The 12,982-nt window shown below is 44.6% G+C and overlaps 1 protein-coding gene across 1 annotated transcript; it reads left to right on the top strand.

Annotated features, from left to right (window-relative positions):
* Window positions 1-11,060: 11,060 nt before the first annotated feature.
* LOC130071475 (paraneoplastic antigen Ma2 homolog) lies at window positions 11,061-12,044 on the top strand. The gene has a single exon (XM_056236322.1). The coding sequence runs from the start codon at window positions 11,061-11,063 to the stop codon at window positions 12,042-12,044; it is 984 nt and encodes a 327-aa protein (XP_056092297.1).
* The last annotated feature ends 938 nt before the right edge of the window (window positions 12,045-12,982 follow it).

The following is a 12,982-nucleotide window of genomic DNA, read 5'->3' as shown; positions in this document are numbered from 1 at the left end:
AGCAATAACCAAGCTAACATAATCACTCTGTGCACATATACAGATATTACCAATATTAAACATTGCTGTTTTTTTTTTTTTTTTTAAGCTATGGAGTTTTGCATAAAAAATCATCCATATGCACATCCATATCATGAAGAACATTAGCACACCTTTGTATTCAAATTAATCAATGACACAATCAATTACAACAATGAACAACAACTCGAGCAACTAGGAAGGAGAGGTTACTAGCACATCACTTCCACAAGGCGTCTTTACCACGCCTTCCCCTGACTACAAACAGAGCCTGTCAGGAGGCTTCACAACTCTGCCTCATCTAGTAGTGTACTGCCCAGTTGGCAGTGTCTGCTTAGCAGTCCCTAGTTCTGTAGGTGATGTTTGGGATGAACCAGGTTGATCCACAGACTTTTGCTCCTCAACACTTTCTGGCTCTGTTATTTCTGTCCATTGATCATCACTAAGCATGTGACGGGACTCGTTGGCAGCTGCTGTGCTCTTGCGAAGATGCTGAATGTTGCGGCGGTACTCTCCACTTCCACAGTCCACAACATAAGATATTGGGGCACAATGTGCTTTCACTACAACTCCAGGAGACCACTTGTGACTGCCGGGGTGTGGTTGCACTCTTACTTCATCTCCAAGCTTCAGTACTGCACGAGGGCCACTTGCCCTCTTGCGGTCGTAGTAAAACTTCTGTATGCTTTTGCTTTCGTCTAGCTGCCGTTTAACTTTGAGGGGGTCGCTTCAGCATGTGTTCTCGCATGGAAGGGAGTACCACTATACGCAGGCCTTTATAGACAACACCATCTGAAACGACAAGCTGGCTTCGAGAGACCCAATACGGTTGTCCAGCGTTAGGCGCCTCACGCCTGTGGTCTGGCCAGCCTTGTTGGATTGTTTGTTGTAGGCAGCTGAGCTCCTTCTTTGCGCAGTTCTGGAGCTCTGAATATTTCTGCTCACTGACTGAAACAAAGTTGAGCATGGAGATACACTCGAAGCCCTCCATCTCTGGCTTGTTCTCTGGCAACTGAGCTCCAGACAGTGTGTCAGGCAGTTCCATGTCCTTTCCTCGTCTATACTTAACGGTCAGATCATACCACTGCAGGCAAAGACGCATTCTCTGTATGCGCATTGGGGTAGAGAGCAGTGGCTTTCTGAAAATGTCTTCCAGAGGCTTATGGTCGTTGTACACTGTGACGTGGTTTCCAAATATGTAATTATGGAACTTGACACAAGCATGAACTATTGAGAGCATCTCTTTCTCAATTTGCGCGTAGCGCGTTTCCGTATCTGTCAGTGACCTGGATGAGAAAGCAACTGGATGACTCTCTTCTAGCAGGACAGCACCGAGGCCGTTGCAGCTGGCATCACAGAAAATCTGCACAGGCTTTGACGGATCAAAAAAACGTAGCACAGGGGACTTCGTGCATAAGTCCTTGAGTTTGTCAAAGGCTTGCTGTTGCGCTGGCTGCCATGCTTTCAGGAGCTGCCTCAGAGGAGCGTCAACTTCGCTGAGGTTTGGCAAGAATTTTGACAGGTAGGTGACAAAACCCAGGAAACGACGGACACCATCCTTGTCTGCTGGTTTTGGCATGGACTTGACAGCTTCTATCTTCGCTGGGTCTGCCCTCAGACCATCTGATTTATCAGGTGTCCCACGTAGGGCACAGAAGATGTCTTGATGTGGCATTTGTCGAAGTTGAGACTCAGATTATAGCTTGTTGCTCTCTGAATTACTTTGTGAAGGATCTCATCATGGTCCTTTTCTGACGATGCTGCAATGAGAATGTCGTCCATGACACTGATTGCGCCGCTGTTGCCCTCAAGTATTTCATCCATAATGCGCTGGAAAATTTCCGGTGAGCATTTCAGGCCAAAAGGAAGTCTAAGCCACCTAAATCGATCAATAGGCATGTTAAAGGTTGTCAGCAGTGATGATGCTTCATCTAGTTCTATTTGTAGGAAGCCAGATTTAGCATCCAAGACCGAAAATACTTTAGCACCAGGCATTGCAGAGACAATCTCTTCGATGGTGCGCATTGGGTAATGTTCTCTCTTTATGACTTTATTTAAGTCACTCGGGTCAATGCAGATCCTTATCTTGCCATTACGTACAGCTGCTACCATCGAACTCACCCACTCGGTCGGTTGGTTGACTTTTGTGATGTATCCATCTATAACCATCTCTTGTAGCTTCTCTATTTTTTTTTTCAGTGCAGCTGGTTGCCAGCGGACAGGATGGACCACACCTTTTGCATCAGGATCAATTTTAATTGTGTATTTGCCCGGCAATGTACCAGTAGTGTGAGTCAGCTCTGGATAATCATCTAGCCCAGCCGGCACATTTTGTTTTGCTGTCCTCTGACCAGAATGCAACTTTTTATTTTCTTTCATAGCAGGCTGCAGTGCATTAAGCCACATTACCAAACCTAAGGCTTCTGCTGTTGCACCACTGAGCACATTTTCTTGAGAAATGTCCACAATCTCGAATTCTGTTGATATCTCAGTATTCTTGTAATTAACCAAAAGATCAACTGCAGCTATTGGCTTTAGATTGTGATTAGAGTAGGACTTTAACACTCGATTAGAGCATTTAAGCTCACCATTGTGCGGAAGTGTCTGATAATTGTTTAAAGTCAGTGTTACATTTTGCACCAGAATCAATTCTGAATGGTACTTTTTCTGACAAAAGACAGAGCCTTTTGCTGGACATCTTCCTTGATTCCACTTATGTTGTGGGTCTTTGCCACAACTTGAACAGTTTTTTGGTCGGTTTGCGTACATTTCTTTTTGCACATATTTTGACTGATTTTTCTGATAGGTTTTCTTGTTTGCAGTTTGATATTTAGTTTTCACCTTTACTGCTTGCACTTGAGATTCTTCTTCTCTGACTATTTTAATTTGCTTCTGTGACAGTTCAAATTGCTGGGTGATTTCAATTGCTTTTGGTAGTGTTAAATCTTCCCTTTTGTCCAACAGTCTCTCTTGGACGCGCTTTTCTTTGACACCCGCTATTATCGCATCGATCAACATATTATCTGAATCAGCATACTCGCAATCCATGAGGAGGAGTCCAAAACTTTCTGTGACTCCTTGCTTTCTTTATAGCGATGTCTGGCTATTCTCTTGTTTTTTCTCGGCCTTACATAGTTGGCTAATTTATCCAGAACGTTGGACGGATCATCTTTCTCACCTTCGCCCCAGTGCAGAGTCTTGTATATCTCTCTGCCTTGCTCGCCGATCCACGTGCCCAGCCAGCCTGCACGCTGCTTCGCTGTTTGCTCCGATAGCGGGCCGTCAAAAACGAATGTGACGTGGCTCCGGAATCTTTCGAACTCTTGGTACAAATCAAGAGCATCCCAGTCGATCTTAGGGTGATCAAACTGTGATAATGCCATTCTTTGCTTATCTGTTCCTGACAGACTTCTGACACCATGTAAAATAATGTGACTGACACAGAGCTTTATTATTTAGATTATTACCATCGTATATCAGGCCAGCAGACAAGAGTATGTTTAGGGTATATACTATTAAATGTATAAAAACTATACTTGAGTATATTTGTATTGTACTAAAAACATACTCAAGTAAATTTTTAATACATATTTTTCACCTGGGTTATAACATAAACAGAAAATTAAAGATTTGAATATTTAAACAATCTGAGTAATTTTGTTTTTCAATTACAAGTTGCCTCTATTTAGGGCATGACTACCTATATCACACTATTTATGTAATTGGAGACTTTAATGTGAATTGGGAATGTAAGAAAGATGGGAAATCACTAAAGTACATTATGGACAATCTAAATTTTCTTGTTCAGCAACCAACAAGGATTACGAAACACTCTAAAACTAAAATAGATCTACTTTTCAGCAACAGACCTGAAAGGATAATTAGATCCTACAATTTTTTGACTGGTCCTTCAGACCATAATATTATACTTTTTTGTAGGAAACTGTCTAAGTCGAGGGTTAATAACGATTTTTTTAATTCTACAAATAACAGGTCTCCTTATGAGTTTATACCTAACAGCCAACGACAAAATGTGGCCACATCCCTGTCATCAATGGACTGGGATACAATCCTATCTGGTGACAATCCTGAATTTTGCAGCAGTAAATTTATTAAATCTCTGAAGGATGTTATCTCAACCCTTTCGAGCAGAGGGAGATTTAAACGTAAAAAAATGTGCCACTTGCCATGGCTGAATAAAGAATGTAAAAATCTGATGTCAGCTAGAGACCTGCTATTAAAGCAATTTCTGAAATCAGGTCTAACAACAGATCGTCAGAAGTTTACTCAGATGCGAAACAAGGTAACACAGAGTCTGAGACGGGCCAAAGCTAACTTTTTCATTAAAGTAATAGAGAATGCAAACGGCAATGGAAAATTTGTATGGCAAAACCTAAATAAACTGCTTGGCCGACAATTCAACAAAAACAATAAGGAAATGGAGCTTCAAATTAATGACTCGATTATTAAAGATCCACTTTCCATAGCCACCAATCTCAACAGTTTCTTTATAAATTCTGTGAAAGACATTACGCAGCATTTTGCTTCATCTCTGTGTTCTGACAATGTTATCGATCCAAATCAGTCTGTATTCAAAATTACTGAAATCTCAGATTATGAAGTAACAAAAATGATTACTGGCATGAACAATTCAAAAGCTCTTGATGCATTTGGCCTTAATACACATTTTTTGAAAGAGTACAAGGACCCTCTTGTATGTCCAATTACCCATCTTCTTAATATGTCTTTTAACCATTCTATAGTCCATGCAGATTGGAAAGTGGCTGTCTGCACCAATATTCAAATCAGGCACTACAACAGACATGTCCAATTATAGGCCTATCAGCATACTTCCCGTTATATCAAAAATAGCGGAGAAGTGGGTAGTCAGACTGTTGACGGCCCATCTGGAAAATGTCCAACCTTCATTACATCCATTACAATTTGGTTTTCGGACCCATCACTCCACCGATAGTGCCCTGTGTGTTTTAACAGAAAACATAAAAGGTTTGCTTGACAAGAGTCCTTGTGTCGGGACTGTCTTCTTAGATTTGAAGAAAACCTTTGACTCTGTAAACCATCAGATTTTAATATCAAGGTTGAGTCAATTTAACATCTCTGATCAAGCACTTTTATGGTTTAAATCCTATCTGTCCCACAGAAAACAGTACGTGGTAGTAGATGGTGTCAAATCTCCTTGTCTAGATTCTGGAGTTGGGTTCCCACAGGGGTCTATCCTTGGGCCGGTTCTGTTCTCTCTTTTTATCAATAACCTACCAAATTCACGTCCAAACGTCTTCTCGCAGATGTATGCAGATGACGCAGTAATTTACACTCAAGCTAAAACCATCCAACAAGCAGCTGCTGATTTAACAGCGGCTCTATTCTATGTGCAGGACTGGCTCAAGGATTCATGCCTCATGTTGAACACCAGAAAAACTGTGTGCATGTACTTCTCAAAACGCCAAGTCAAAATAACCAGATCAAATGTCTTTCTGAATGGAGTGGAACTTGACCTGGTCTCAGAATTTAAATATCTTGGGGTAGTCCTTGATCCAACACTTTGTTTTAAAAGTCATGTAAAAAAAGTAGCACAGGTAGTCAAATTTAATCTTCAAAATGTCCGGCATATTCGAAATAATTTAAACATGGGTGCAGCTAAAACATATTTTTATTCAATGATTATCTCTCATTTTGACTATTGCTTGACTACTTGGTCTCTTGCTTGCCCCACAACACTTAAAACCATAGAAAGTCTTTATAAAAAGGCATTAAAAACACTCGATAAAAAAACGCTATCCCACCACTATTGTCATGTTCTAAAAAAACACAGACTACTGGATTTTCAAAATATGATCAATCTGAAAATGGCCTGTCTGATTTACAAGGTTCTACACTCCCTCGCTCCTCCACCGTTGAAGGACTTTATTAAATCTAAAGAAAATTCACAGAGGACCACGCGAGCCTCCACCAGAGGAGACTTAATAATACCCCACAGGCGTACCACCTTCGGTCAGACGGTCCTGTCTGTCTGGGGCGGGAACCTGTGGAATAGTCTTCCTACAACACTGAGAGAATGCCCTACATATAGCTCGTTTAAAGTCCAGTTGAAAAAATGGCTATGGGCAAACCAAAGTTGCACACATTAGTGGGTATGTTGTATCTTATTCTAAAAAAAAATATTTTGTAATGTGTACATCTGTGAGTGTTTGTGAAGTTGAATGATTTTTTAAGTTTTATGTGAATATTGTATATAGGATTTTTGATAATTTAATGATAAATGATGTAGATGTAAATTTTATTCTGTAATGTTTTGTGACCTGTGTGATCTTAGTACGTGGGACTACGAATGGAAATTAGCTTGTAGCTACAATCCGGCATGTGTCACGGTGTTGTGCGGGTAGAAGAAGATGGCTGAGTCAAAAGCTCCAAATCAAACAGTTTTACTGATCAAACTCACAGGTACAGACAGGCAGGCAGAATGACGGGCAGAAACACACACTAAACACAACCATATAACTTTAACAACCGACAAGGACAGACTGAACAGAAGCAAACTAAATACAAGCATGAATCAGACATAACAAGGTGAAAACAGGTGACACTGATGATGATAAACGAAGGACAGGCTGGTAAGTGAGGGAGTGAATACAGGTGTGGAGACGAGGAGGATTCTGGGAAGTGTAGTGAAGATGACTAAGACAGACAGGTGCAGACGAAGACTGTGACAGAACGCCCCCCTTCAACAAGGGGTGGGGTGGGGGGGCGGGCGCCCTGAAGGCTGGCCAGGGCGTGGCCAAACTGGGACAGGAAGCCTCCAGGGCGGATCAGGAAGTGCAGGCGGCCAGGGCGGGGCAGGACGTGCAGGCAGCCAGGGCGGAGCAGGACGTGGGCGTGGCCAGGGCGGAGCAGGACATGGGCGTGGCCAGGGCGGAGCAGGACATGGGCGTGGCCAGGGCCGTGGGGCCCCTTTCGGGCGGCCATGGCGGTGCGGACCCCTCGGGCGGCCATGGCGGTGCGGACCCTTCGGGCGGCCATGGCGGTGCGGACCCTTCGGGCGGCCATGGCGGTGAGGACCCTTCAGGCGGCGAGGACCCTTCAGGCGGCCATGGCGGTGAGGACCCTTCGGGCGGCCATGGCGGTGAGGACCCTTCGGGCGGCCATGGCGGTGAGGACCCTTCGGGCGGCCATGGCGGTGAGGACCCTACGGGCGGCCATGGCGGTGAGGACCCTTCGGGCGGCCATGGCGGAGCCCTATGGCCCCCCCCAAAAAATTAATGGGGAGAGTGACAGAGTCACTACTAGTCTCTGGGCTGGACGGAACCAGCGGTGAAGGGGTCTCTGGGCTGGACGGAACCAGCGGTGAAGGGGTCCGTGGGCTGGACGGAACCAGCGGTGAAGGGGTCTCTGGGCTGGACGGAACCAGCGGTGAAGGGGTATCTGGGCTGGACGGAACCAGCGGTGAAGGGGTATCTGGGCTGGACGGCCCCAGCGGTGAAGGGGTATCTGGGCTGGACGGCCCCAGCGGGGAAGGGGTCTCTGGACTGGACGGAACCAGCGGTGAAGGGGTCTCTGGACTGGACGGCCCCAGCGGTGAAGAGGACTTATGGGCTGTAACAGATGTGTGTGCAGCCCACACACACAAAACAGCCATGGACCCCACAATGAGAACCGTGTCTTCCAGAGCAGCATGGTCGGTCTCTGGCTGGACGGTCTCTGGCTGGACGGTCTCTGGCTGGACGGTCTCTGGCTGGACGGTCTCTGGCTGGACGGTCTCTGGCTGGACGGTCTCTGGCTGGACGGTCTCTGGCTGGACGGTCTCTGGCTGGACGGTCTCTGGCTGGACGGTCTCTGGCTGGACGGTCTCTGGCTGGGCAGGCTCTGGCGGGCAGGCGACGGGCTCAGGCTCTGGCGGGCAGGCGACGGGCTCAGGCTCTGGCGGGCAGGCGACGGGCTCAGGCTCTGGCGGGCAGGCGACGGGCTCAGATTGGCTGGACGGAACCAGCGGTGAGGGCTTGACTGGGCTGGACGGAACCAGCGGAGAAGGCTCTGAAGGGCTGGACGGGACCAGCGGAGAAGAGGGCTTGGTGGAGATGGCTGTAGTGTGTGGTTGTGTGGTGATGTCATCTTCAGCCTCACCAACGGTGAAGGCTGACCCACACAACCACAACACATGATCGATGTACTGGACAAACGTGCCTTGGATAGTTGCCGCTGGAGCTAGTTGGTACAGGCTCTCATCTAGCCCGCCCCAAAACACAGACTTCAGGACATCATCTGTCCAGCTTACCCCGTTGGAAATTGTCAGGAATTTGGAGACATAATCCTCAATTGGGAGTCCGTCCTGAAAACAATGGACCAAAAGATCGGCTGGAGTTGATAGGAAGCGGCCAACTTCCATACTTTTTCTGGTCGGTTGTTCTGTCACGGTGTTGTGCGGGTAGAAGAAGATGGCTGAGTCAAAAGCTCCAAATCAAACAGTTTTACTGATCAAACTCACAGGTACAGACAGGCAGGCAGAATGACGGGCAGAAACACACACTAAACACAACCATATAACTTTAACAACCGACAAGGACAGACTGAACAGAAGCAAACTAAATACAAGCATGAATCAGACATAACAAGGTGAAAACAGGTGACACTGATGATGATAACGAAGGACAGGCTGGTAAGTGAGGGAGTGAATACAGGTGTGGAGACGAGGAGGATTCTGGGAAGTGTAGTGAAGATGACTAAGACAGACAGGTGCAGACGAAGACTGTGACAGCATGTTTACATGCATGTATTCCATGTTTGTTCATTAACATGCACTGTCCCAATCAAATAAAATAAATAATAATATTTGATGCCATTGCAGTGTTTCCTCTAGGATTTTTTCCAGCCGTGGTGGCAGGCCCATTTCGCCAGGGGGAGGGGGCGTGGCCCATGAGTGATATTCCCATTGGCCACGCCCCCTTATCCCAGGTGTTTAAACCTCCCCTAAGCATTATAACATGAAAGGCGCCAATAAGAGCGGCAAAGCGATTATGCGCATCCCGTGCGCAGAATGATGCACTTGAAGCAACGCAAAGTCACAGCGTACAGCGCTTCGCATTGAAAAGTTCAAAGCACAAAGTGAAGAGATTATATCTATCTATGCTTACTGTATTATATCTATGCAACAGTTTATTGAGCCTTTTCTTTTAACAGTTTTAAATTTCAGTTAACTTACAGTGCGCATGAAGAACAATTCATAGTGCTCTCTACTCTAGTGCTGTAGCTAGTAACAGACACCCGGGAGAAAGGAATATGATTTAGAAAGCGCTATAAACTCCAGCAAGATAAAGTAATTTTATGCAAACTATAGACCTCTATCTACAAATAAAGTATAATAATGGGAACATTGATCTTGAAGAGGGTGTCGTCGTGTTACTGTCGTAACCGAACGTGACGTGCTGTTTGAATGCTGAATGGAGAATGACTGAGGAGAGATTAGTTTCCATTAACTTTAACTTAACGACTTAAATATACATGTAACCATGTTGAAATATATTCATTAGAATAATATATACAAGTTTGAATAAATAATTTCATAGTTTAATAAATAGAATGTAAGGTTAAAAAGTTAAGATTCATTGACCAGCAATGAGTTTATGATTGAGAGAAATGCATATTGGGTTATGTTCATGGTTAACTGACTACAGCATTTAAAAGGTTAAATATTTGTTGTGTAATAATATATGTGAAAATACTTTAAATATGCCTGTAAGAGTAGGAAGAAAGAATTACACAAATGTTTTGTGAATTTATTTTATTTCTGAAAGTTTTGTGAATGATCCAATCACAGTTGAGGTCAAAGGGGAAGGGAGTGGATAGAGAGCATCGAAGAAGTGAGAGAAAAACGCGTGTGGTTTGCGGAAAGAGAAACATGGTTAATGTTAATGAAATTCACCAGTTTAGTCAAAGTGTTCAACCCGGACTCTTATACGAAACTTTAATGGTGATAATTCTGTCTGTGTGAGTGACATACTCTGCACACGAAGACCGAAATAAGTTTAAGTTAGCCGCTGATATAGTGGTTAGTGTTTGTGCATGGACTTTTCTAACAAGCTAGCAACCAGCGACCTCGATTAGTTAAGCCTGTGTGGAGCTGTGAGATCGACGATGATGATCAAAGACCCGACGGAGCCGGATAGCGTTACCGAGTGGTGGACTTTGCCCAGATCGTCAACCATGTGACTCTTCTCTTCATCTTCATCTTCTCTTCATCTTCTCTTCATCGCGAATCCTCTCGTCCTGTCTTCTGCTGCTGACACTTTGATCCTGTGCACGTGAGATTACTTTCACATTGAGTAAAGCTACCATTGTTTGTTTGGCCTGTTTGGTGAAGCAGCCATTTGATTTGAGACTACAACGTACCCGAGCTACATTCAGGCCTGCATCAGTTGAACATTTTGAAGGGTATTTCAGATTCAACTAGGGTTTTGCCGGCTATTTTATTTTCTTGGGCCCTTATGTTTTGAATGTGAATTTGAATCCATTTGTGATCTGAAGTGATTTTGACCAGAGATATTTAATTACTCTTTCTTACTCTTTCTAATTTTTCTGAGTAAATCTGTTATACTTTTTTCTATATAACAGTTGTGGTCACTGACTCTTTTGATATTTTTTAGTTAATTAAGAAAAATAGTATTTTTTGGTTTAAATGTGAAAGTGTTTACAGGATAATAATTCCAATACATTTAATTTCCAGTTAAAGTGTGTAAATATTACTGCTTAAATAGTGATTTAAAGGGAAAGAGTATTTCATATTTAGTTAGCAATTACACACACACACAAGTTAAACACTGATTAGTTTATTAGTGAAACCTCACTTATTTGATTGTATTTAAAGAACGCAGGATAGCCACCTCTCATTATAGTCCAACACACTAGAGAGGCGCTACATAAATTGGAGGCACCGCTGGGATAATTAGTGTGGGTTTCTTGTTTATTCTTGTACATTTTACATTGAAAATAGCATTGTGAAGTTTTAAATAGTGCTAACGTATAAGCTAAAAATGGAACGTATGAAAGAGCTAGTATCAGATTTAAAGGGATGGTGCCGTGGCGAGGCATTAGACGAGGCTCATGCAGTCATGGTGCTCATTCAAGAAGTTGTTTACCCAAGTGCAATAGAAGAGACAATGCAAACAGTGAAGTGTTTGGGACGTGTGCGAGTTAGAGGCCGAACTTTCAACAACCAACTAAACCGATACTTGGTCTTGTGTGAATGTAAGGAAGTCGTAAAAGGAGAAATCGTTCCCTTTGAAGTGCTTCCTATTGACGGTGGAGGGCCGTGGCCTGTTATCATAGCAGATGCAGCTACACAAGCCAGTACACAAGTTTATAAGTCTGGAACACAACAAGCTCCAGGTAAACATGTTGAAGATCTTCGTACATTGTTTCCTGAAGATGAGGCTGCTGCTAAGTCAACAGAGGCCATTCTGCGAGCTGTGAGTGATTTACTTGACAAAACGTCCAAGTCCTCAAGTGAGCATGGAAGCTATCACCGCCTACGAACTTTCTCTGGGTTGTTGCCCACCCCAGCTGGAGAAGAGCAGTTCGACCACTGGTTGGGTCAAGCACGGCTCATGGTTGAAGAGTGTGAATGCTCTCACAAAGAGAAGAGGCGGAGACTGATGGAAAGTCTCAGAGGCCCGGCACTTGACATTGTAAAAGCAGCACGAGCCAGTGATCCTGATGTGAGCCCCGAAGACTGCTTAGAGGCACTGGAGCATGCTTTTGGGACAGCAGAGTCAGGAGAACAGTTATATTTTGCATTTCGTTTACTGCAGCAACAACCAGGTGAGAAGCTGTCTGACTTCCTCAGACGTCTAGAACAGTCGTTGAATAGGGTGGTACAGAGAGATGGTCTCCCTCTTGGATGTGCAGATAAAGCAAGACTCGACCAGTTGTTGCGTGGTGCGATAGCCTCTGATCTGATGTTAGTTAACCTTCGTCTGAGAGAGAGGAGAGCAAAGCCCCCCACCTTTCAGCTGTGAATGCCTCAAAACCAGTAGCCAGCTCCCCACAACGATCATTCAAAGTATCGGAGGAACATTTCTGTTATCGATGTGGCGACAGTGGGCATTTTGCAAGGAAGTGCCAAAGCCCAGAAAACCAGGCTAAAGTTATCAAGAGACTTATCCAAGCTCTGAAGCTGTCCAAGAACAACCAACCGTCAAGTGATGCCACCGCTAATGCAGTTAACTGTTCTGTTGAGAAAAGTACAGCTGACATGCCTGAGGGTGTGCCTATTCCTGATGGGTTGGTTGGGCCACCTAGCCTGGTGCCGCTGAAGGTAAATGGACAACCCTGCACTGCTCTATTAGATAGTGGCTCTCAGGTGACGATCATTTTTTAACCCTGGTACCAGAAGTACTTGTCTGATATCCCCATTCAGCCAGTATCTGGTCTTTCCTTGTGGGGTTTAAGTGAGTCTGGAGCTAGCTACCCTTACCTTGGCTACGTGGTAGTTGATGTGGAGTATCCAGCTGAGGTGGTAGGAACCAGTCAGACTGTAACTGTCCTAGCTCTCATATGTCCTAACCACAGGACTGAAGATAAGACGTCTGTCATTATGGGCACCAATGCGAGCCATGTTAGACGTCTGGTAAATCGATGCAAAGATAATGGCATTGATGTCACCCGAACACTAGGCCTTCGTGTTTGTGTCGAGGAAGATCAACCTGCTCTAAAGGGTGTTGCGGTCCCAGTGCTAGAGGAGGAGGCTGGTCGTGTCCGATGGATGGGTCCAGGCCCTTTAGTCTTACCCCCAGATGGTGACACTCAGGTTGTGTGCAAAGTCGAGCTGAAGAAGCCGGTTGCTCAAGAAATCCTGATGATAGACTCCTCACCAGCAGCTGTCTTACCTGCTGATGTGATTTTTCATCCCATGGTTGTGCCCAGTGGGGCATTGGATGTCAACAGTTTGAGAATA

Source organism: Rhinichthys klamathensis, unplaced genomic scaffold (assembly GCF_029890125.1).
Source record: "Rhinichthys klamathensis goyatoka isolate OS25496 unplaced genomic scaffold, OSU_Roscu_1.1 h1tg000445l_1, whole genome shotgun sequence".
NCBI classification, from domain to species: domain Eukaryota; kingdom Metazoa; phylum Chordata; class Actinopteri; order Cypriniformes; family Leuciscidae; genus Rhinichthys; species Rhinichthys klamathensis.
This window is presented reverse-complemented; position numbering and strand designations above follow the sequence as displayed.

What these genes read in the sequence shown, in the direction of transcription:
- LOC130071475 (XM_056236322.1), top strand. Translation starts at nt 11,061, where the DNA reads ATGGAACGTATGAAAGAGCTAGTATCAGATTTAAAGGGATGGTGCCGT.